Raw genomic sequence first — 25,240 nt, 5'->3', positions numbered from 1 at the left:
GGGACCATAAAATGGTCCTGAGCCTGCCCCTATGTGGGCGTTGAACGCCCAGGGAGCTCCTTTTCTGGCGTTCAACGCCAGCCCTTAACTCCTTAATAGGGTTGGACGCCCATACTGCCTCCTTTCTGGCATTCAACGCCAGCCTTCCTCCCCTTCTTGGCCGTTGAATGCCCAGCTTCTTCCTTATCTGGCGTTCAATGCCAGCAAGGAGTTCTCTCCAGGGTGTTCTGATTTCAATTCTGAATATCTCTGTCTTTATTCTAAGTGCTGCGCATGATCACAAACATCAAAAAGCAGAGGAAAACTATGAAAATTAATAGGAAATGAACTAAAACTGAATTTAAATGAGAATAAATAGAAGAACTCAAACAGTAATATACTACTTATGGTTGGGTTGCCTCCCAACAAGCACTTCTTTACCGTCACTAGCTTGACATCACTGCTGTTACGTTAGCAGCAGTGTAGAACTTTCTTGCTCAATGTGATCCCTTAGGTAGTGTTTGACTCTCTGGCCATTGACGGTGAATCTTTTGTCCGAGTGTCTGTTTTGGAGCTCTATATGACCATAAGGTGAACATTAGTGACCATAAAAGGTCCTGTCCATCTTGAATTGAGCTTCCCAGGGAAGAGCTTGAGTTTGGAATTGAAGACTAAGACCTTCTGGCCAGGCTTGAATACTTTGGAAGATATCTTTTTATCATGCTATTTCTTGGCCCTTTCCTTGTAGATTTTTGCATTTTCAAATGTAGCATGTCAGAATTCATCCAACTCATTTAACTGGAGCAACCATTTTTCTCCTGCAGCCTTAGCATCAAAGTTGAGGAATCTGGTTGCCTAGTAGTCCCTGTGCTCCAGTTCCACTGGCAAATAACATGCCTTACCATAGACCAGCTGGTAAGGTGACATTCCAATACAGGTCTTGAAAGCTGTTCTATATGCCCAGAGAGCGTCATCAAGCATCCTTGCCCAGTCCTTTCTAGAGGAGCTCACTGTTCTTTCCAAGATTCTTTTGAGCTCCCTGTTGGAGATCTCAGCTTGTCCATTTGTCTGCAGATGGTAGGGAGTTGCTACTCTGTGGCAAACACCATAACGTTGCAGAATTGAGTCGAGCTGTTTATTACAAAAGTGACTCCCTCCATCACTAATTAGTGTCCTTCGAACATTGAATATGCTGAAAATGTGTTTCTGGAGGAATCTCATCACCACTCGGGTATCATTAGTGGGTGATAGGATTGCTTTGACCCATTTAGATACATAATCTACTGCCACCAGGATGTATGTGTTCGAATATGAGGGTGGAAAATGCCCTATGAAGTCTATTCCCCATACGTCAAGTAGCTCGATTTCCAAGATCCATTGTTGTGGCATCTCATGATTATGAGGTAGATTTCCAGCACGTTGACAACTATCACAGTTGCGGATAAACTCCTGGGAATCCTTGAAGAGCATTGGCCAATAGAAGCCGCACTAAAGGACCTTGGTGGCTGTTCGCTCACCTCAAAATGACCTCCATAATTTGAGCCATGGCAGTGCCATAGGATTTACTGTGTTTCTTCGTTAGACATACAACGGTGGATTATACTATCCGAGCATCTTTTGCAAAGGTATGGTTTGTCCCACAAGTAGTACTTAGCATCATGGATGAGTTTTCGAACTTGCTGTCTACTGTATTCCTTGGGGATGAACCTTATAGCTTTGTAATTTGCAATGTCAGCAAACCAAGGCGCTTTGCGTATTGCAAAGAGTTGTTCGTCCAAAAAGGTATCGGATATCTCAGTAGTGGGAAGAGACGTCCCTGCTGCAGGTTTAATTTGGGATAAATGGTCAGCCACCTCGTTTTCTGATCCTTTCTTGTCCCTGATCTCTATGTCAAATTCTTGCAGGAGTAATACCCATCTTATTAGTCTTGGTTTAGAATACTGCTTGGAGAGAAGGTACTTGAGAGCAGTATGGTCAGTATAGATAATGACTTTAGATCCTATTAAATAGGACCTGAACTTATCAATGGCATAAACCACTGCAAGTAACTCCTTCTCTGTGGTGGTGTAATTTCTTTGCGCGTTATTTAAAACACGACTGGAATAATAAATGATGTGTAAGAGCTTATCATGTCTCTGTCCCAGGACTGCACCAATTGCATGATCACTGGCATCACACATTAGTTCGAACGGGAGGTCCCAGTTGGGTGCAGAAATGATAGGTGCAGAGATAAGCTTTGCTTTCAGGGTTTCGAAGGCATGCCTACACTCTTTGTTAAAAACAAAAAGAGTGTCAGCGGCTAAGAGATTGCACATGGGTTTTGCAATTTTGGAGAAGTCTTTTATAAACCTCCTGTAGAAACCTGCATGTCCTAAGAAACTTCTAACTACTCTAACATTAGTAGGTGTTGGTAATCGTTCAATTACTTCCACCTTGGCCTAATCGACCTCTATGCCCTCGTTCGAAATCCGATGTCCAAGAACAATTCCTTTAGTAACCATGAAGTGGCATTTTTCCCAGCTTAAAACTAGGTTCGTTTCTTAGCATCGTTTCAAAACTAAAGCGAGATGGTTAAGGCATGAATCAAATGGATCGCTAAAGACCTAGAAGTCATCCACGAATACCTCAAGGAATTTCTCAACCATGTCAGAGAAAATGGAGAGCATTCACCTTTGAAAGGTGGCAGGTGCATTACAGAAGCCGAATGGCATTCTTCTCTAAGCAAATATGCCGTATGGGCATGTGAATGTTGTCTTCTCCTGATTCTGAGGATCTACTACAATCTGATTGTAGCCTGAATAGCCATCCAGAAAGCAGTACAATGCATGCCCGGCCAATCCACTACAAGAAAAAAGGCCTGTCGGCACCCTTTCTTCTTTCCACGCTTTTAAAGTGTGCCCAAAAGTGGTCTACGGGCAAGCTTTTGCGAGGGTGGCCACTGATTTGTGATTTGACCACGCTCTTTTTGCCACGCTTGAAAAGTGTGGCCATAGAGAAAAATCAGCACGCTTTTACGAGGGTGGCCACTTAGTTGAAATTTGGCCACGCTTTCTTACTACCACGCTTGAAAAGCATGGCCATAGAGAGAAATTGGTACGTTTAAAAAACGTTGCTAATTTGTCTTCTAATGATCACCTTTTTAAAGCGTGTCCATATCCCGTGTTCATTTGGGCAACCTACAAAAGCATACCGATAGAGTTCCCTCCCCCAAAATTTAATTTTACACCAATTTTTTTCAAACACTTTTCTTTTGTTTTTTTTAACTTTTCACTTTTAAACCTATAAGTGATAACATTATACACTTTGTTTCCAAATTCACCTCAAACTTAGAGAAGCCGTCGCACCCAGTAGTAGCTCGCCTTCATGTTCATCACTTTTGAATCTCAAATTTCTATCTCATTTCCTTAACCCTAATTCACACAGCAGTAGTGCCTCCCTTTCCCTCATTTTCAGCATTCGAGCACTTCTCCTTGTCCTCCATCTTTCTCCAGTGCCATTATTTCAGTCTTTCCCTCAACCCTCACAGATTCGACCCCTCTCCACTCTCCTCCTCAGTGCCACTCATCCCCTCCACCGTTGTAGTCCCTGGCTCACCCATTCCTTCCCTCGCAGTCACACCGGCCGTCGCCCGTAGTCCTCCGTGGAACTCGCCCATCACTCGAAGTCGCACTCCGAAGCCGTCGCCTGTTGTTCTCCTCGGAACTCACCCGTTGCGCGTTGTCCTCCGTGGATCTTGCAGCCGCTATCGTCCTCCACGATACAATGCAATAAACAGTTGCATTCCTCTACATCCTTCACCCAGCTCTCTGAAACTCTGCATCTATTTTTCTTATTTGCAGTTAGTTGTTGAATTTCTACCTTTTTTTTTTTTAATTATTTGTTCTAATTTTTTTGGATCTAATTATTTGTTCTTGGTTGTTATTATTTTTTTATTCTGATTTCTTTGTTATGATTATTTGTTGCCAGTTCTAATTTTTTGTTTTGGGTTTTGCTTGTTTTGAATGTTGTTTTCGAACCGATTTCTTATTCTGAATTTTGGTTCTAATTTGGTAATGCAGGACAACAGCATTAATGTTGGCATTCAGTGAACATCTTCGGGATAACTATAGTCTTGCTACTGTAAGTGTAATAAAATTTTGGCATTCAAGTCATTATTTGATCTTGTAGATAGTTTTGTACACAGTCATACATGGTTTCTTTGTTTGTTTTCTATGTGAGACATTTGTTTTTTAAAGAATTATCCTCAAATTATGATTAGGACAAGACATTGATCTACACAACAAAGAGACAGTAAAACTTGTAATGTTTTAACTAACACCAACCAGGACCTGGTAATGTGTTGAGCATGGTGGTGCACGAAATTGTGATCTCCAGGCTCGAACAAATCCTGGTAATGGCTCCAAAGCTTGGTGCTCTGATCTTAATTCATAATTGTCACAACTTCGATACAACTAACCAGCAAGTGCACTGGGTCGTCCAAGTAATACCTTACGTGAGTAAGGGTCGAATCCCACGGAGATTGTTGGTATGAAGCAAGCTATGGTCACCTTGTAAATCTCAGTCAGGCAGCCAAAAAATTCCTGAAATCACAGGAAAACACACAAACTCATAGTAAAGTCCATAAATGTGAATTTAACATAAAAACTAAGGAAAACATCCCTAAAAGTAACTAGATCCTACTAAAAATATACTAAAAATAATGTCAAAAAGCGTATATTATCAGCTCATCACAACACCAAACTTAAATTGTTGCTTGTCCCCAAGCAACTGAAAATCAAACAGGATAAAAAGAAGAGAATATACTATAAATTCCAAACTATCAATGAAATAGAGCTTTAATCATATGAGCGGGAATTATAGCTTTTTGCCTCTTAAATAGTTTTGGCATCTCACTTTATCCATTGAGGTTCAGAATGATTGGCATCTATAGGAACTCAGAGTTCAGATAGTGTTATTGATTCTCCTAGTTCAGTATGATGATTCTTGAACACAGCTTCCTTATGAGTCTTGGTCGTGGCCCTAAGCACTTTGTTTTCCAGTATTACCACCGGATACATAAATGCCACAGACACATAATTGGGTGAACCTTTTCAGATTGTGACTCAGCTTTGCTAAAGTCCTCAATTAGAGGTGTCCAGGGTTCTTAAGCACACTCTTCTTTTGCTTTGGACCTTGACTTTAACCGCTCAGTCTCAAGTTTTCACTTGACACCTACACGCCACAAGCACATGGTTAGGGACAGCTTGGTTTAGCCGCTTAGACCAGGATTTTATTCCTTTAGGCCCTCCTATCCACTGATGCTCAAAGCCTTGGGATCCCTTTTTTTATTTGCCCTTGCCTTTTAGTTTTAAGGGTTATTGGCTTTTTCTGCTTGCTTTTTCTTTTTCTTTATTATTTTTTTTTTCTATTTTTTTTCGCCCCCTTTTTTCTTCTTTTTTTTTTCTGCAAGCTTTGTTCTTTGCTGCTTTTTCTTGCTTCAAGAATCATTTTTATGATTTTTTAGATTATCGAATAACATGTCTCCTAGTCATCATTCTTTCAAGAGCCAACATATTTAACATTCTTAAACAACAACTTCAAAAGACATATGCACTGTTCAAGCATACATTCAGAAAACAAGAAGCATTGTCACTACATCAATATAAGTAAATTAGAATTAGGTGCAGTAAAGTCACCAAGCATCCTCCTTGCATTATTATTATTTTTGGCTGCCATCTCCTTTTCTTGTTCGAAAATTTCTGAAAGGTTATCTCTGGATTGTTGTATTTTAGCTTCTCTTAATTTTCTCTTCGGAGTCCTTTCAGGTTCTGGATCTACTTCCACAAGAATGTTCTTATCCTTGCTCCTGCTCATATGACAAAGAAGAAGGCACAGAAAAATAATAATAATAATGGAGATCCTTTATACCACAGTATAGGGATTCCTAGTAATTCAGATATGACATGCCTGACATACTCATTACCAAAGGAATAGACATGGCTTTACAGCCAGCCAGGCTTCAACATGCTCCATGAAACACTATAATTCATTCTTAAAAATTTTGAATTAAAAAATTTTTGAAAATATTTTTAATTTTTTTTTTTTCGAAAACAGATGAGAAAATTTTAGAAATATTTTTGAAAAATTTTTTGAAAAATAAAATAAAAGAAAATTACCTAATCTGAGCAACAAGATGAACCGTCAGTTGTCCAAACTCAAACAATCCCCGGCAACGGCGCCAAAAACTTGGTGCACGAAATTGTGATCTCTAGGCTCGAACAAATCCTGGTAATGGATCCAAAGCTTGATGCTCTGATCTTAATTCATAATTTGTCACAACTTCGATACAACTAACCAGCAAGTGCACTGGGTCGTCCAAGTAATACCTTACGTGAGTAAGGGTCGAATCCCACGGAGATTGTTGGTATGAAGCAAGCTATGGTCACCTTGTAAATCTCAGTCAGGCAGATATAAAGTAATCATGGAGTTTTCAAATAATGTTCTGGATCCTTTTCTGGCGCTGGACGCCAGATTTGGGCAGAAGGCTGGCGTTGAACGCCAGTTTACGTCGTCAATTCTTAGCCAAAGTATGGACTATTATATATTGCTGGAAAGCCCTGGATATCAACTTTCCAACGCAATTGGAAGCGCGCCATTTCGAGTTTTGTAGCTCCAGAAAATCTACTTTGAGTGCAGGGAGGTCAGAATCCAACAGCATCAGCAGTCCTTTTTCAACCTCTGAATCTGATTTCTGCTCAAGTCCCTCAATTTCAGCCAGAAAATACCTGAAATCACAGAAAAACACACAAACTCATAGTAAAGTCCAGAAATGTGAATTTAACATAAAAACTAAGGAAAACATCCCTAAAAGTAACTAGATCCTACTAAAAACATACTAAAAACAATGCCAAAAAGCGTATAAATTATCCGCTCATCACATGGTATAAAGCAAAAGTATTTAAGCTTAAGCTTAACTAATTATTAGAAGGCATTATTAGACCCTTGTTCCTACAGTATTCTTGCATTGAAAGCTATATATTATCATTGGTTTGTTGAGTTGTTTTAATTTGTTTGATGCCATTTCTGAGTTCTTGTTTTTGCTTTGTCAGATATTTAAAAAATTTTCCTTTCTTGAATCTTCAGAACATGGATCCTAATGTTCCTGCACAACTTTTTGAGTATGAAAAATGTTTTGAGTAGTACGGATGTGATTACACATTTTATGACCACAATCACCCTAAGGAGTTGCCACTGGAGTTGAAGCATTCCTTCAAAATAGTAGTGGCAGATCCTCCTTACTTGGTGAGAGTTAAATTGATTGCTGAAATTTTATTTGCTGAAAAATAAATGAGGATCTATTGTGTGTGTGTGTGTGTGTATATATATATATATATATATAGTACAAGTTATTTTAGTTTTGAAAACCTTGAGCTGGTTGATGATCTTATTGAGCACATGAGGCTGATTTAATCTTTCTAACAAGTCACAATAGGTAAAATAAAGTTAGAATGCAAAGTTAGAGTGAGTGAAAAGCTAGGAATCAATTTTTGACCTCTCAAAATCCAAGGTTACATGTTGCAGAATTATGCAGTTTCGGGCAGCACGTTGTGAACAAAATTGAGAGAAATCTAGCCACTCAAAATGAGTAAAATTATTTTTTATGAAACCTTGATATATCTAAATTGTTCTCCTAAAATTTCAGAATTTTCCGATGTGTAGTTTGGGAGATATAATTTTTAGAAAATGGTCATTTTCTGCAGAAAGAATGCTGTCTGAATTCTGGAACAACAACTTCAAAATCACATATCTCAATACTCTGAAACTCTTTGGAGATTAAATCAAAGAGAGGTGAAATATTAGGATGTCTAGTATTTTATTTCCAAATTTTAGGACAATTCGAGTTTTGTAGAGAAAGTTGTGCCTTCTGGAAGCAGGGCTGTTCACTGCTGTGACAACTCCCTTTTCTTAAAACAAAACCATATTTCGAGAGACATAACTTTTTTTAGAGAAGTGAAAATGCTCTGGGACTTAAACTAGATGAAAGATGGATACGTCTAGTTCAACCACACCAAAATTTGGGAGAATCCAACCAAAGATGGATTTTATATGATTTTTCTAAATTGGTTACTGCTTGCTATTTTTCTGAAGTGTACTAAATCAGTAGCCAATTTTTAAAATATTTGTTCTAATTTATTTTTGTTCATGAATGTCAATCATAATTGTTTTGTATAATTCAGGTTGAGGAATTGTGCTTCCGTAGATTTCAAAAATGAAATGTTGGCATCTCAAGCACAACGTTAACTACATGGGTATTTTAATTTTTTTGAACTATTTGTTACCTTTCTTTTGGTTCAATTTTTTAAATGAATCAATTGCATATTAGAAGAAATGGCCTAAGTGTATATTAAGTTTGTTTTGTATTTTCTTATTTCTATATTTCTTATCTGTGCTTCCTATCTATTTCTTTGCATTAAATGATTTATTTCTTTGTTTTGTCTAATTTATGCATTCATTAACAGTCTGATGTGGAAAACAACACCTATTACGTTGATTTTCCTGGCTGCTATAATGCCTTGCTTAGACCCTTCGGGTTTCCTCTCCTTTGGTTGGAACTTCGGAAACACACCCGTGATTTTTGGCTCAGCAATTCTTGGATTCTTGCTTTAGTGGTCTGGTGCTTTAGCATTAGGGTAAGTGAATGTTCTATTGATCAGTGATGAGCTCTTGCTGTGCTGCTATTTTAATTTGTAAACAAGAAAATTAAATGATTATTGAATATTTTCTACTATTTTGTTGAATTGATTAGTGGTTAGCTCTTGCTTTTTATTGGATGATTTCTGCTGTTTTCTGCTGTTTTAACTAATGTGCTAAAGCATCTGTATTTTATTAGAAAATAGAAAAATAGCAAATTAGAGATTAGAGATGTTGAGGTTGATAGTGAGGCCACTGTTATTAGGTGGCCTAAAGGTCATGCAACAAAGCTCACCTCCTTTCAAGAGAGTAATAGTGAAATCCAAACCATGTTCAGATATTGCAAAGTCCACCATGGACATAACCAAGTATGTCATCATTGTTATGTTCATATCATTCAATGAACTAGAGACATATAATTTAGTTGTTCTGATTGTGTGTTTTCCGATGAACTTCTATTTCATTGCAGAATTCAGAAAGAGGAAGCCAAAATCATTGCATGGGAAAGCCAACAGAAGGCAAAGTAACTTATTGTTGCTTGTAAATAAACTGAGAGAGCCAAAGTAGCTAACAAAATTTGACTTAGCAGTAAGAGGAGGGTAAATTGCAAAAATTATGTCACTAATTATTGTTTGATTTATCTTGTACTAAAAATTGCATACTATATTTGTAGGTTTGGTAATAATAATGGATTGAAAATTTATATTTTGAAGCGATGAAGATAAAAATAAGAAAAATAATTTTTTTTTAATTTTATAAGGCTATTGCCACGTTTTTAAAGCGTGGCCGTATCACTGGCTATCGCCACGCTTTAAAAAGTGTAGCCATATCTTCCCCTATTGGCACGCTTTTAAAGAGTACCCAAAACTAACATTCTGGGACGTTTTAAAAGTGTGGCAATATGCGCACTTTTCGGTACGCTTTTTAAGCGTATCTATAGGTTAAGACCTATGGCCACGCTTTTTAAGTGTGGCAAGAGATGAAAGCGTGCCAACAAAAAAGCGTGCCGATAGATCAACAAAAGCGTGGCGATAGGGCAACCGGCACGCTGTCGGATGTGACCCTTTGAAAAGCGTGCCTATAGCTCAAAAAGCGTGGCAAAAAGCTATTGGTACGCTTTTTTGCACTTTTCGGCACGCTTTTAAAGCATGGCAGAAAGCTTATTTTCTTGTAGTGGTCTCTCCAACATCTGGTCTTTGAATGCTAAGGGAAATAATCATTTCTTGTGGCGTTGTTGAGTTTCCTATAATCAATGCACATACACCACCCTGTAATTGTTCTCGTGGGAATCAGTTCATTTTTCTCATTGTGGATCACTGCCATCCCTCCTTTCTTGGGTACAACTTGGACAGGACTCACCAAGGGGCTATCTGAGATGGGATAGATAATCTCAGCCTCCCACAGTTTAGTGACTTCTTTCTACACTATTTCCTTCATGGCTGGATTCAGTCGCCGTTGTGGATGCACCACTGGTTTGGCATCCTTCTCGAGCCTGATCTTATGCATGCATCGGGTTGGACTAATTCCTTTTAAGTCACCTATGGTCCAGCTGAAAGCTATTTTGTGTGTTTTTAGTACCTGAATCAGTGCTTCTTCCTCTTGTGGCTTCAGGGAAGAGCTTATGATCACAGGGTAAGTGTCTCAATCCTCATGCACTCCTCTGGGGTGTCAGGGTATTGCATGGCCTTTGTGGCATTCAATACAAACTCGTCCTCATTGACTCTCAGGGTCACGTTCGCTCTTTTCACATCAATGGGGGTTCTTCTTGTGGCCAGAAAATGCCTCCCTAGAATAATGGACACATCCTTGTCTTCTTCCATATCCAGGACTACAAAATCTGTGGGGAATGCAAAGGGTCTAACCTTCACAATCATGTCTTCAATTACTCCTGATGGAATATTGGCTGAACCATCAGCCAGCTGCAGGCATATGCGGGTGGGCTTGACTTCTCGGATTAGACCAAGTTTCTTTATTAGTGAGGAAGGTATTAAGTTGATGCTCGCCCCTAGATCACATAGAGCCTTCCTTATGCAGGCGTCTCCAAGGTTGCAAGGTATCATGAAGCTTCCAAGGTCCTGAAGCTTTTCTGGTATGCTCCACTGGATGACTGCACTGTACTCTCCAGTGAGGAAGACTGTCTCTACTTCCCTCCAATCCTTCTTGTGGTTTAATATCTCTATTTAGATAAGTGTTGTTCAACTTAGTTTAGCCATGCCTCTATATTCTTTTTGGAGGCATAGGTTTCTTGCAACATTTCTTGCAAACTTAGCAATTGTTGTGTAAGGGAGTGTAGTTGCTGGGTTAGTGACTCACTTTGCATTGGAGGGTCTATTTCAGTGGACACTTGGTGCACGAAATTAAACTTCACACAACTAAACCAGCAAGTACACTGGGTCGTCCAAGTAATACCTAAGTGAGTCATGGTCGATCCCACGAGGATTGTGATTTGAAGCAAGCTATGGTTATCTTGTAGATCTTAGTCAAGCGGATAGAAAAGTTGGTTGGTTGTTTAAAGCGCATAAAAGTAAAACAAGGAAAACGTTACTCAATTGATGGTGAAAGCAATGATAGAAGATGGTTAAGCCTTGGAGATGCTTGGTTCTTCTGGACCAATTTGGTTTTACTGTCTCCTCCAACTGTGAATGATTTCTTCTATGGCAGGCTGTATGTAATCAATGCCTTTCTTGAGAGGTCGCCAATGCTCCTCAAGATCTGAACCCCATGGTTAGTGCGGATCCAGTCTGATTGAGGGTGAAGCTCCTGCAGTTCATTCCCCTTAGTGATCCTACTCAAAACGCCACAGACAAGGTCGAATCCTCCGAATCAGAAAATGCTGCGCCTTTGGTTCTAACCTCTACCACAAAGACCCTAATCTCCCCATACCTCGGCTGAACTGGTGTCTCGAGAAGTCCCCAATGAAGTCGTGGATTAGCCGTCTAAGATATGTATAATCAAGCTAGTGGTTCATCATTGTCCGATGAAAGACTCACTCTGAGCCCATGTAGAATGAGATAACCTTATGCCAGTTCAATGCATTCATAAGGATGAAGAACGAAGATACATCTTAGAATAGAGAATCAAACACGGATTGAAGAAAAAACAGTAATACTTTATTAATCCATAAAACTCAGCCGAGCTCCTCCCCTCAACCTAGGAGGTTTAGAAACTCATACTGATAGAAAATACAATGTGTAATTCGAAAATATACTAGAAGTCTCCTTTCGAATCCCCTGAATGAATAAAATTTCTCGAATAAATACTATACTAATGACTAAGGATTACATAAGAAGGGTAAAATAGTCTTTTAGTGCTAAAATCCACTTCTGGGGCCCACTTGGTGAGTGTTTGGGCTGAGCTTGATTGAGATCCACGTGCTAGGAGGCCTCTAGGGTGTTGAACGCTGGTTAGGGGGTCCTTTTTGGGCGTTGGACGCCAGAATAAGGCTGGAAGCTGGCGTTGAACACCAGTTTTGGGGCTTCAATTCTGAAGCAAAGTATGGACTATTATACATTGCTGAAAAGCTCTGGATGTTAGCTTTCCGTAGTCATTGCGAACGCTCCATTTGGACTTCTGTAGCTCCAGAAAAGCTCTTTCAAGTGTAAGGAGGTCTGATCCTGACAGCATCTGTAATGCTTTCTCTGCCTCTGAATCAGACTTAGCTCCTCAATTTCAGCCAAAAAATAGCTAAAATTGCATAAAAACACACAAACTCAAAGTAGAATCCAAAAATGTGAATTTTTCACTAAAACCTATGAAAACTTAATAAAACTTAAACAAACATACTAAAAACTATATGAAAATGATGGCAAAAAGCGTATAAAATATCCGCTCATCAGAACACCAAACTTAAACTGTTGGTTGTCCCCAAGCAACCAAAAACAAAGTAGTATAAAAAGAAGAGTAAGACACAATAAATCTCAGAGTTTTCAATGAAGCTCAATTTTAATTAGATGAGCGGGACTTCGTAGCTTTTTGCTTCTGAATAGTTTTGGCATCTCGCTATCCATTGAAACTCGAAAGTGTTGGCATCCTTAGGAACTTAGAATCCAGATGATATTATTGACTCTCCTAGTTCACCTCTTTATGATTCTTGAACACAGCTTTTTAGAGTCTTGGCCGTGGCCCTAAGCACTTTGTTTTCCAGTATTACCACTGGATACATAAATGCCATAGACACTTAACTGGGTGAATCCTTTCGGATTGTGATTCAGCTTTGCTAGAATCCCCAGATAGAGGGGTCTGGAGTTCTTAAGGACACTCTTTTTGCTTTGGATCACGACTTTAACTACTCATTCTTAAGCGTTTTACTTGACACCTTCACACCACAAGCATACTGTTAGGGACACTGTCCATTTGGAGTGCTTAGGCCAAGATTTTACTCCTTTTAGGCCCTCCTAACCGTTGATGCTCAAAGCCTTGGATCCTTTTACCCTTGCCTTTTGGTTTAAAGGGTTATTGGCTTTTTACTCTTGCCTTTTGGTTTAAAGAGCTATTGGCTTTTTCTGCTTTTTATTTCCCTTTTTTTTCGCAAGCATATAGATCTATTGATGAGCAGATATTTTATACGCTTTTTAGCATTGTTTTCATATAGTTTTCAGTATGTTTTGATTAGTTTTATTAAATTTTATAGATTTTAGTATTAAATTCATATTTTTAGATTCTACTTTGAATTTTTGTGTTTTTGTGCAATTTCAGGTAATTTCTGGCTGAAATTGAGGAGCTGGAGCAAAAGTCTTATTCAGAGATAGAGAAAGCACTACAGATGCTGTCCAGATCTGACCTCCTTGCACTCGGAAGATGCTGTCCGGATCTGACCTGCCTGCATTCGGAAGAGCTTTTCTGGAGCTATAGAAATCCAAATGGAGCATTCTTAATGGCTATGGAAAGTGGACTACTAGAGCTTTCCAGCAATGTATAATAGTCTATACTTTGCTTCAGATTAGAAGGCCCAAAACTGGCATCCAACGCTAGCTTCCTGCCCCCCTTCCAGGCGTCCAGCACCCACAAAGCAGAGACAAGCATCCAAACGCCCAGAGATGATCCCCTAGCCACCGTTCAATGCCCTAGAAGCCTCATAGCACGTGGATCTCATCAAAGCTCAGCCCAAACACTAACCAAGTGGGCTCCAGAAGTAGATTTTAGCACTAGAAAGACTATTTTACCCTTACTAGTCATTAGTTTAGTACTTAAAGTAGAAGATCACTCTTTGTTAAGGATTTTTCACCCATCATTCAGCATCTTTTCATTTTACACTTTGTATTTCCTTTCAGTATGAGTTTCTAAACCTCCTAGGTTGAGGGGAGGAGCCCTGCTGAGTCCTATGATTTAATAAAAGTATTATTGTTTCTTCTTCGATCCGTATTTGATATATTTCTAAGATGCATACTCGTTCTTCAACATGGTGAATAGGATGACCAGTGACAATCAGCTCTGTTCATCATACTAAGACCTCGTGCTTGACAACCACCCGTGTCTACTTGGGTTCGTGTGAATACGTGGCTGGAAAGCACGAACCGCCAGGTTGATTATGCATCTCTCAGACGGCTAATCCACGACTTCGTTGGGGACTTCTCGAAACACCAGTTCAGCCAATTTCTGAGGAGATTAGGGTCTCTGTGGTAGAGGCTAGAACCCAAAGAAGTAGCATTCTCTGATTCGGAAGATTCGACCTTGTCTGTGGCGTTTTGAGTAGGATCGCCAGGAGAATGACCTGCTAGAGCTTCACCCTCCGTCAGATTGGATGACCACAGCCAATGGCATTTGATCTGGAGCAGAGGAGATTGATGACCACGGCCCATGGCATTGATCACATACAGCCTACCATAGAAGAAATCATTCACAAGCAAAGAAGACAGTAATACTAGAGTTAATTCAGAAAGACAAAGCAACTACAATCCTTATCCATATTCCTATTACTGATTCCATTTAATTTACAGAGTATTTTATTAGTTACATGTCAACATAGTTTATATCTCACAAATCCAACAACTTTTGATTCGCCTGACTAAGACCTGCAAGATAACCATAGCTTGCTTCAAACCACAATCCTCGTGGGATCGACCCTAACTCACTCAGGTATTACTTAGACGACCCAGTGCACTTGCTGGTACAATTGTACGAACGTGTGGGGATTTGTGCACCATCTATATATTTTTTTCTTTTTATTGCATCTTACTTTTTTGCTACTTTTTCTTGCTTCAAGAATCAATTTTTGGATTTTTCAGATTACCAATAATACTTCACTTTTATCATCATTATTTCAAGAGCCAACATTCTTAATTTCAATTTTAAATATGCATTGTTTATTCATACGTTCAGAAAATAAAGGCAATGCCTCCACATCAGGATAATTGAACTATTCTTAAGATAAACTCAAAATTCATGTATCTCTCAATTCTTTTCAAAATAAAATTTTCTTTTAAATGAGGTGAGAGATATATGGAACATTTTACAGCTTTAAGACATAGATAGAAATGATCATGCAATAAGAACAAGAGAACAGAAAACAGAAAAATAACATAAGAAAAGGGGGTTAAGAGAACGAATCCACCTTAGTAATGGTGGCTACTACTCCTCCTTGAGGATCCAATGTAGTGCTTGATCTCTTCAATGTCACGCCCTTGTCTCTATTGTTCTTCCCTCATAGCCCTTTGATCTTCTCTTACTTCATTGAGGATGGTGGAATGCTCTTGATGCTTCAACCTCAATTGCTCCATATTAGTGTTTTAATTCTCCAAGAGAATTATGCAATTGGTCCCAATAGTCTTGAGGAGGAAATTGCATCCCTTTAGGATCATGCGTACACACAGTCATCCATGCATACGTATGACTGCGATCACATGAGTTCATTTAATACAACACATGGGTCACGATTTCATCCTTTCCAAAGTCCAATCTAACTCATTTCTGAAGTATTTGAAGCCAAATTCAAGAAGGAACAAGGGGGGAGCAATTAGGGTAGCTTAGGAACATGTTTTAGGGTAGTTTCTAGAGAGAGAAGCTCCCTCTTTTCTCTAGAATTCAGAGTTTTTAGTTTAAATTTCTCTTAGATTTAAGTTTTGATACTTGTTTTGATTTAGTTTCCTTTACTTTTTCTTGTTCAATTGACTTAATCCTCTTAGTTTTTTTGTTAATTTCTCATTAGTGCCACTTTTTAGTTTATGAATACTCTTGTTAATTTTGATTTTCTTTAATGCAATTTAGTATTTTTCATGTTAACTGATGCTTGTTTGAGTTATTGTTATTGTTTTCTTGCAATCGATAGTTGTAGACTTTATTAATTCTTGCTATTTTACCATACTTTCATTTTATGCCATCCAAGTGTTTGTGAAAATGCCTCTTTTAGTTTTTGAGTAGTTTTTCACACTCTTGGCTTGGAATTGAGGACTTAAGTGACCTTGAGTCATGGATGTCCAATATTGATTGGTAATTTAGGGTTGTTAGATGATTTAGTTTCCTCTAATACTAGTCTTTCACTAAGCTAATTAGTGAGTTGGCTAGGACTTGTATATTGAAATCAATTATGCTTATTTAAATTATCTCGATGTTAGGGTTGACTAAGTAGGATTAAATCTTCAAAATTGCCATGTTTGTGGTCAATGACTAGGATAGAAAACCTTGACGAGACCCTTGCTAAGAGTGCCATTTTAGCATTTATATTCTTTTAGTTGTTTGTTTTACTTTCTTGTCTTTTAATTTCTTGTTTATTGCTATTTCACCCCTGATTCTCATAATCGATAACATGTATATCTTAATGTGACTCCTTTGAGAGATGACCCGAGATCTAATACTCTCAATGTTTATTGGTTTGTGTTGTGAAAAACAAAAATTAAAATTTGATCGAGGGTTATTCATCGGTCTAGACCATGCTTGCAATGAGATTCTATTGAGAAATTCTATATAGAGGGTTATTCTTCTATGTCTATACCTTGTTTCAGCCTCTTAAATAACATGGACTTGTAATTATCATGCACATAGATACATGTAAAATCTATGATTTATTTATGTTATAATTAATAAGGATACTTTATAATGCAGTACCAGCAATTAACCAACATTAATTAATTAAGAATATATAACATGAATTAAATAAAGAGACAAAATTAAAACATTTGGGACTATATTAAATGACATAATCTTGCGAAGGATATATGGAGATATAGATAAATAGAGATAGAGATAGTGATGATGATAATGATGATTTTCCTAAGAAAGTCATACATATAGAAAGGTACCCGTGAAAAAAAAAATCCAATGACAATGAAGGGAAAAAAAGTTTAAGAAGTTAACTAAAGCAACTGTGTCTTACTCTATTTGAAATCCGGCACCTATGCTCTAAGCATACCATCCTTAATGAGTTTCATATTTGAAGAAGACATACCAACATCAAACTTCCATAATTAACTACTACAGTAGTCTAGTACATATTAAGTACAACAAGAACAAGCAACCTTCTTCTAACAAACTAGATTCTATAGTAGATTCACTTAAGACCAATAAATCAACAGTAAAGTTAACATCAACGATAATCAGTCACTATTAATTTAACTACTAATTTAAACAGTACTTGTTTCCAAATCTTTTGTCATATGGTTCGATCCAAATGAAAGAGAAATGCTTCACCGTGCATCATTTGGTGTACTACTGGTGTCATGCGGAGATTGTTGGGCAGCTTCTATCATTACTTGTACTTGTTTTGCACTCATACCAAGATTGACTTATTGCAACAACGTTTTAATCAAGTTTGTTAAACTATCCAGCTTGCAAGTTAAGTTATTTTGAATTTTCTCCATAGTTGAAACCACTTCAGTATGTTGTTGTTGTATTTGTCAGATTTGCTTATTCTTTTTAAGAGAGGATTTTGTGACTGATCGACCATAGAAACGAACTCTACCATGTCTCTCCTTTCTAAAAGCTGTTTGAACTGCTTCATCATCAATGTATCATGCTTGCTTCAAAACCGTGATTGTAGACTCTTTAAAGTCACCTTTTTGTAAAATCATGACCATAGATCTTTTTAGCTCACTGATGAGCGGATAATTTATACCCTTTTTGGCATTGTGTTTACATAGTTTTTAGTATGATTTAGCTACTTTTTATTATATTTTTATTATTTTTTATTTAAAAATCACATTTCTGGACTTTACTAGGAGTTTGTGTGTTTTTCTGTGATTTCAAGTATTTTCTGGCTGAAATTGAGGGACCTGAGCAAAAATCTGATTCAGAGGCTGAAAAAAGACTACAGATGCTGTTCGATTCTGACCTCCCTGCACTCAAAGTTGATTTTCTGGAGCTATAGAAGCCCAATTGGTGCGCTTTTAATTGCGTTAGAAAGTCGACATACTGGGATTTCCAGCAATATATAATAGTCCATACTTTTCCCGAGATTTGATGGACCAAATTGGCATTCAAAGTCAGCCTAAAATATCTTGGCGTAAAACGCCCAAACTGGCACCAGAATTGGAGTTAAACGCCCAAACTGGCACCAAAGCTATCGTTTAACTCCAGGAACAGCCTATGCACGTGTAAAGCTCAATGCTCAGCCCAAGCACACACCAAGTGGGCCCCAGAAGTGGATTTCTGCACTATCTGCACTTAGTTACTCATTTTCTGTAACCCTAGGTTACTAGTTTAGTATAAAAACTACTTTTAGAGATTTGTTTTAAGGGATATTTTATCATTTTTGAACTTGTATGTTTACGTTTGGAGGCTGGCCTCACAGCCATGCCTAGACCTTTTTCACTTATGTATTTTCTACGGTGGAGTTTCTACACCCCAGAGATTAAGGTGTGGAGCTCTGCTGTTCTTCATGAATTAATGCAATTACTACTATTTTCTATTCAATTTACACCAACTTCTTCTCCAAGATATACTCTCATACTTAATTCAGTTAAGTCAGAATGAAGGGGTGACCCGTGACAATCACCCAATCTTCGTTACTTGCTTAGCCAGGATCGCGTGCCTGACAACCACAAAGCGGTCTACACGATGTTCAATGTAGTCATTGGACGACAGCTGGAGTATACTCTCTTGGATATCTAATACACAGACCAAGTCCGTGTGATTAGTATCTTCGTGGTATAGGCTAGAACCATTGGCAGCATTCCTGAGATCTGGAAAGTCTAAACCTTGTCTGTGGTATTCCGAGTAGGATCTGGGAAGGGATGACTGTGACGAGCTTCAAACTTATGAATGTTGGGCACAGTGACAGTGTGCAAAAGGACAATGGTCCTATTCCGACGCTAGCGGAAACCGACAGATGATTAGCCGTGTGGTGACAGAGCATATGGATTTTTTTTCATCTGAGAGGATCATACAACTTGCCATGGAAGGAGGTAACGCATGGTTGGAAGAAGGCAATAGGAAAGTAAAAGTTCAGAAGCAACAAAGCATCTCCAGACGCTTATCTGAAATTCCCACCAATGAATTACATAAGTATCTCTATTTTATTTTATATTTTATTTATATTTTAATTGTCAAAACCTCTTAACCATTTGAATCCGCCTAACTGAGATTTACAAGGATGACCATAGCTTACTTCAAGCCGACAATCTCCGTAGGATCGACCCTTACTCATGTAAGGTTTATTACTTGGACAACCCAGTGCACTTGCTGGTCAGTTACATGGAATTGTGAAGAAGTCTTGAGATCACATTCTCCCACACCAAGTTTTTGGCGCTATAGCCAGGGAATGAATAATCACGATTTCGCGTACCAAGTTTTTTGCGCCGTTGCCGGGATTGTTCGAGTTTGGACAACTGACGGTTCATCTTGTTGCTCAGATTAGGTAATTTTATTTTATTTTTAAGCTTTTTATTTTCGAAAATTCAAAAAAATAATAAAATATACAAAAATTTTATTTTGTTCTTCAGAATTTTTAATAATGAATTCTAGAGTTTCATCATGATCTGTTGAAGCCTGGCTGGCTGCTAAGCCATGTCTAATTTTTTTCAAACCGAGGCTTCCACTTATCATTGCAAGAGCCTTTGGATTCCCATCGAATTGGCTGTTGTATGTCTAATTTGTATGCTGAAGCTTGGCTGGCCATTGGCCATATCTAAATTTTTTGGACCGAAGCTTTCACATAAAGCTTGGCTGGCTATTAAGCCATGTCTAAATTTTTTAGACCGAAGCTTTAGAATAACATTGCAGGATTCCTGGAATTCTTATTAAAAATTTTGAATTTCTTTATTTTCTTTTCCTGATTAATTTTCGAAAAACACAAAAAAAATTAATAAAATCATAAACCAAAAAAAAAAATTGTGTTTCTTGTTTGAGTCTTGTGTCAAATTTTAAGTTTGGTGTCAATTGCATCTTTTTAATCTTTCTTTAAAATTTTCGAAAATCCATGCATGTGTTCTTCATTGATCTTCAAGTTGTTCTTGATGATTGTCTTTGTTTGATCTTTACATTTTCTTGTTTTATGTCTTTTCTTGTTTTTCATATGCATTCTTGAATTATTAGTGTCTAAAGTTTAAAAATTTTTAAGTTTGGTGTCTTGCATGTTTCTCTTTTCTTAAAAATTTTTCAAAAATAAGTTATTGATGTTCATCAGGATCTTCAAAGTGTTCTTGGTGTTCATCTTGACATTCAAAGTGTTCTTGCATGCATTACATGTTTTGATCTTAAACTTTTATGTTCTGTGTCATTTTTGTGTTTTCCTCTCTCCTCATTAAAATTCAAAAATAAAAAAAAATACCTTTTTCCTTATTTTGCTCATAAATTTCGAAATTTTGAATTGATTTAGTCAAAAGTTTTAAAAAAATTGGTTGTTTCTTGTTAGTCAAGTCAAAATTTCAATTTAAAAATTCTATCTTTTTCAAATCTTTTTCAAAAATCAAATCTTTTTCATTTTTCTTCTTTTTTATTTTCGAAAATTTTCAAAATTAATTTTCAAAATCTATTTCTTATTTTTATTTCATATTTTCGACATTAATGCTAACATTTAATGTTTAGATTCAAAAATTTTCAAGTTGTTACTTGCCTATTAAGAAAGGATCAATCTTTAAATTCTAAAATCATGTCTCTTAGTTTCTTATTAGTCAAGTAATCAACTTTAATTTCAAAAATCAAATCTTTTTAATTTCCTTTTCAAATCTTTTTCAAAATCTTTTCTAACTTCTTATCTTTTCAAAATTGATTTTCAAATCTTTTTCAATTAACTACTTGACTTTTTGTTTGATTTTAAAAGTTTACTATTTCAATCTTATCTTTTTCAAAACCACCTAACTACTTTTCTCTCTCTAATTTTCGAAAACTCCTCACCACATTTTCAAAATTCTTTTTAAATTAACTAATTATTTTAATTTATAATTTTATTTTATTTCTCTTTTAAATTTCGAATACTAACCAATAATTAAAATAAAAAACAAAAATATTTTCCTTTTATTTTAATTTAAAATTCGAATTCTCTCTCTCTCTCTCATCTCTTTCTATTTATTTATTTATTTACTAACACTTCTCTTCTTCTTATAATTCGAACCCTCTCTCCTTCTCTGTGTTCAAACTCTTCATCTTCTCTCTTCTTCATTCTACTCTTCTATTCTTCTACTCACATAAAGGAATCTCTATACTGTGACATAGAGGATTCCTCTTCTTTTCTGTTCTCTTCTTTTTCATATGAGCAGGAGCAAGGATAAGAACATTCTTGTTGAAGCTGATCCAGAACCTGAAAGGACTCTAAAGAGGAAGCTAAGAGAAGCTAAAGCACAACACTCTGGAGAGGACTTGGCAGAATTATTTGAAAAAGAAGAAGAGATGGCCGAACCCAACAACAATGGTGGAGATGCAAGGAAGATGCTTGGTGAATTTATTACACCCTCTTCTGACTTCTGTGGAAGGAGCATCTCAACTCCTGCAATTGGAGTAAACAACTTTGAGCTTAAGCCTCAATTAGTTTCTCTGATGCAGCAGAATTGCAAGTTTCATAGATTTCCATTGAAAAATCCTCATCAGTTCTTAGCTGAATTCTTACAAATCTGTGATACTGTTAAGACCAATGGGGTTAATACTGAGGTTTACAGACTTATGCTTTTCCCCTTTGCTGTAAGAGACAGAGCTAGGACATGGTTGGACTCACAACCTAAAGATAGCCTGAAATCTTGGGAAAAGTTGGTCAATACTTTCTTGGCCAAATTCTTTCCACCTCAAAAGTGGAGTAAGCTTAGAGTGGAAGTCCAAACCTTCAAACAGAAGGAAGGTGAATCCCTCTATGAAGCTTGGAAAAGATACAAGCAATTGATCAGAAAGTGTTCTTCTGACATGTTTTCAGAATGGAGCATCATATGTATATTCTATGATGGTCTGTCTGAATTATCCAAGATGTCATTGGACCACTCTGCTGGAGGATTTCTTCATCTTAAGAAGACACCTACAGAAGCCCAGGAACTCATTGAAATATTGCAAATAACCAGTTCATGTACACTTCTGAAAAGATTCCTGTAAATAATGGGACAACTCAAAAGAAATGAGTTCTTGAGATTGATACTCTGAATACCATATTGGCTCAGAACAAGATATTAACTCAGCAAGTCAATATGATTTCTCAGAGTCTGACTGAAATGCAAGCTGTATCAGGCAATACTAAAGAAGCCTCCTGTTCCGAGGGTTACCTGAATTTGTAGGTCGATCTCGGTCGAGATCTTCTGTGCTGGTCGGAACCGAGGTGTCCGGTTGGTGAATGGCGACCGGAGCTGGTGCGTCTGACTTGTTGGACTGGTTGTGCTGCTGATCTTTTGCCACCGAAGGGTGGGGGTACTTGCAAGAGACTCCGATGCTTAAGTTAGCAAGGGTATTGAGCAGGTTTTTAGTAGAATCAGAGTATGAGTTATACCTGGGTGCTCCAGTGTATTTATAGTATTGAGATGTGACCTTCGTTGGGGAAGATAAGTTAGTTATCTTATCTTTATCTTTAGAGTTGAGGTCAGCGTATCTTCATTGGAACCGCCCTTATCTCTATAGGCTTTAGGCCGCCTTAGGATTTGGGTCGTGTTCCTCTATTTGGGCCTTTTACTGGGCTCTCTTGTTGATTTGGCCGAGCTCTCTGAGAAGAGGTCGGATAGTCTGACCTGAAGAGGTCGGTCGCTTTATCTCCAATCATCCCAGGTCGGATAGCTCGACCCAGGGTATGAACAGTGCCCCTGCTTGAGCTCGGTCTTCTTTTTGAGGTCGAGTCCTTGATTGAAGTCGAACTCAAGCACATTTGTCGATTCCTTTCTTTGTAGAGTCCTTTTTAGCATTTTTGAATGTATAACGTTTTTCTCTAAAAGCGCGCGCTTTTATATCGGCACTTTGGAAACGTGCGAGGGTTTAATGCCTTTATTAACATTAATTGCCCCGTTTCCCTTAGGCTCTCTTTATTTTGATTTTGCAAACCCAGAAACGGTTTCTCTCCTTCGCCCCTTTCGTAACTTCTTCGCATTTCTCCCTTCATTCTTTCGCTCTCAACTTTTCTTTGTGTTTGTTCTTGCTTCGCCTCCGTTGGTGCTTCACTTTGAAAGACGATTTCCTGCCCCGGCTTTCATCTTTCTTCAGAACTTTCCTCCTTTTTCCAGGTTTGGTTTCTACTTTCTGCTTCCTTACTTCTTTTGCGGCTTTGGCCTTCGGTTTTTGATAAAGTTTTGGTTTTGCTTGAATGCTTGTTTGAAAAACTTGAATCTTCTTGCATTTGTCGTGCCTGTTTGTTACCGTGTGTTCTGGAGTTTCTTCATCTTCTGCATGATTGCTTTCGCTTAATGCTTTTAGGGTTTTTGCACGCTATCGCCTTTTCTGTTTGTGCTTTTGATGGTGATTTTTCGCCTAATTCTGAGAAAGGTTGTGTCTTTGGTGATTTTCTGTTTGGCATTTGTTGACGTTGACAGTGCTTTCGCTGGTAGACTGTAGAAAGATAGTTGCTTTGATGACTTTTGCGTTTTTTAACTTGATGGACGAAATGCTTGCTGCTTTAGTCCTTCTTTCCTTGTTTTGAAAGATACTGGGGTGTAGGTTTTTCCTAGAAACCTTGCTTTGTTATTGCCTCCAAAGGATGCCCCAGGACTTTTGGTTTGAGTCTTGGGGTTTTCCTTTGTTTATCCGCCCGTCGAGATGTTTTGACCCGTGCCCGAGATGTTTTTGAGTAATCCGCTCTTCTTTTCTTTTGTAGGATCTTAGTTGTCCTCATGTCTTCCCGAAATAACGTCGTAGCGGTGCCTTCCCAGGTCCCTACGGGTATGGCCGATTGGGTGGACTCCATGGTTTTCATGTGTGTCTCGCTGGTTGACTCTGAGTTTTGTTCTCAGCTTAGGCAGTTTCACAGCGTCTGTAGTAACTCTGGTGATGAGAAGAATTATGAGCTTGTTCCTCCTTCCTCTGACGAGAGAGTCTGTTTCTCGACTCGAGTTGTTGACAATCGCCCTTTCTTTTATGCCTACGATTTTTTCTTTGGTCAACTTGGAATTACTCTTCCCTTTACTCAATTTGAAATCGACTTGTTATGGTCTTGTAATGTTGCCCCTTCTCAACTTCACCCCAACTCCTGGGGTTTTATTAAAATCTTCCAATTGTTGTGTAATGGTTTTGGTATTCTTGCTTCCCAATCTCTCTTTTTCTATTTGTTTGTCTTGACTAAGCCTGGTGTGGTGAAAAAGAAGTCAGCTTGGGTCTCCTTCCGTTCTGCCCAAGGAAAGAAAATTTTTTCCATGTTTGATGAATCGTTTCGGGATTTTAAAAACTATTTTTTTCAAGGTCCGAGCTGTTAAAGGATCTCAGCCCTTTTTCTTGGATGAAAATGATGAGCCCGCCTTTCCCCTAGAGTGGCAGAAGGATGTTAGGGTCTCCAGGTACTCTTGGGACATGTTGGATGAGGCTGAGCAAGCCTTTATGACTGTTTTAGAGGAGCGTTGGGGTCAGCCTCCCCATCTCGACACAAAGAAATTTCTAACCAATCCTTCTCTTCTTCAATCTGAACTGGGTATCTTGTGTTTCCTTTGCTGTTTGTCTTATGATGCTTGTAGCTGTATTTTCGACTTGTTTGATTTGTAGCTTGACTTCTATTTTATTTGCAGAGGCAATGAAGAACAATGAGTCTATGAAAGCTTTTAAAAGGGCACAGAAGGCGACTGCTGCCAGGAATGTTGCCGCCCGGGCTGCTGGGGAGGGGTCCTCTCAGCCCCGCGAGAAGCCGGCCGTGCCGAGCTCTCTCGGGGTGAAGAAGGCGATCCCGATACCTCGGGTTTGTTTGGTGGATCCTCCTTCTTCTTCTGCCGCTCCATCCGCCGCTCCTCCAAGTAAAAAGCAAAAGACTTCTGAGCCTTTTGACCTCAACGCTCCTGGCTTCAACGCCATTGAGTTTATAGATCAACTAATTGGGCCATATGGTACCATTCCCATGGAAGATGTGTCCATTCTCCATCATTTGGAGTTTATGGCTCAGAATCATGTGAGGATGGCCTATATGTCGGCTGCACTTCATCGTACTGCCCAGAATCTTCCTCTTCATGCTACCAAGGCGTTTATGGAGGAGGCGAAACGAGAGTTTGACCGGATGAAGGGGTTGAAGGAGGAGCTCGAGGTGAAAGTGGTCAAATTGGAGAAGGACCTCGAAAATGAGAAGGCG

General features: G+C 38.2%; 1 protein-coding gene across 1 annotated transcript; it reads left to right on the top strand.

Moving 5' to 3' along the window:
• Positions 3,053 to 9,143, top strand: LOC107648251. The gene is made up of 5 exons (XM_021105541.1): positions 3,053 to 3,072; positions 3,485 to 3,817; positions 4,038 to 4,098; positions 8,478 to 8,648; positions 8,849 to 9,143. Exons 1-5 carry the CDS (start codon positions 3,053 to 3,055, stop codon positions 8,861 to 8,863), a joined length of 600 nt encoding a protein of 199 aa, XP_020961200.1. The 3' UTR covers positions 8,864 to 9,143.

The sequence above is a fragment of the Arachis ipaensis genome, chromosome B06, assembly GCF_000816755.2.
Source record: "Arachis ipaensis cultivar K30076 chromosome B06, Araip1.1, whole genome shotgun sequence".
Lineage (NCBI taxonomy): Eukaryota > Viridiplantae > Streptophyta > Magnoliopsida > Fabales > Fabaceae > Arachis > Arachis ipaensis.
This window is presented reverse-complemented; position numbering and strand designations above follow the sequence as displayed.

Bases quoted from the DNA above. Each gene is read 5' to 3' on its own strand.
- LOC107648251 (XM_021105541.1), top strand. From the start codon at position 3,053: ATGGCCATAGAGAGAAATTG. The intron at 3,818-4,037 runs GTTAGTTGTTGA...TTGGTAATGCAG, and splicing joins ATCTATTTTTCTTATTTGCA to GACAACAGCATTAATGTTGG. The intron at 4,099-8,477 runs GTAAGTGTAATA...ATTCATTAACAG, and splicing joins ATAACTATAGTCTTGCTACT to TCTGATGTGGAAAACAACAC.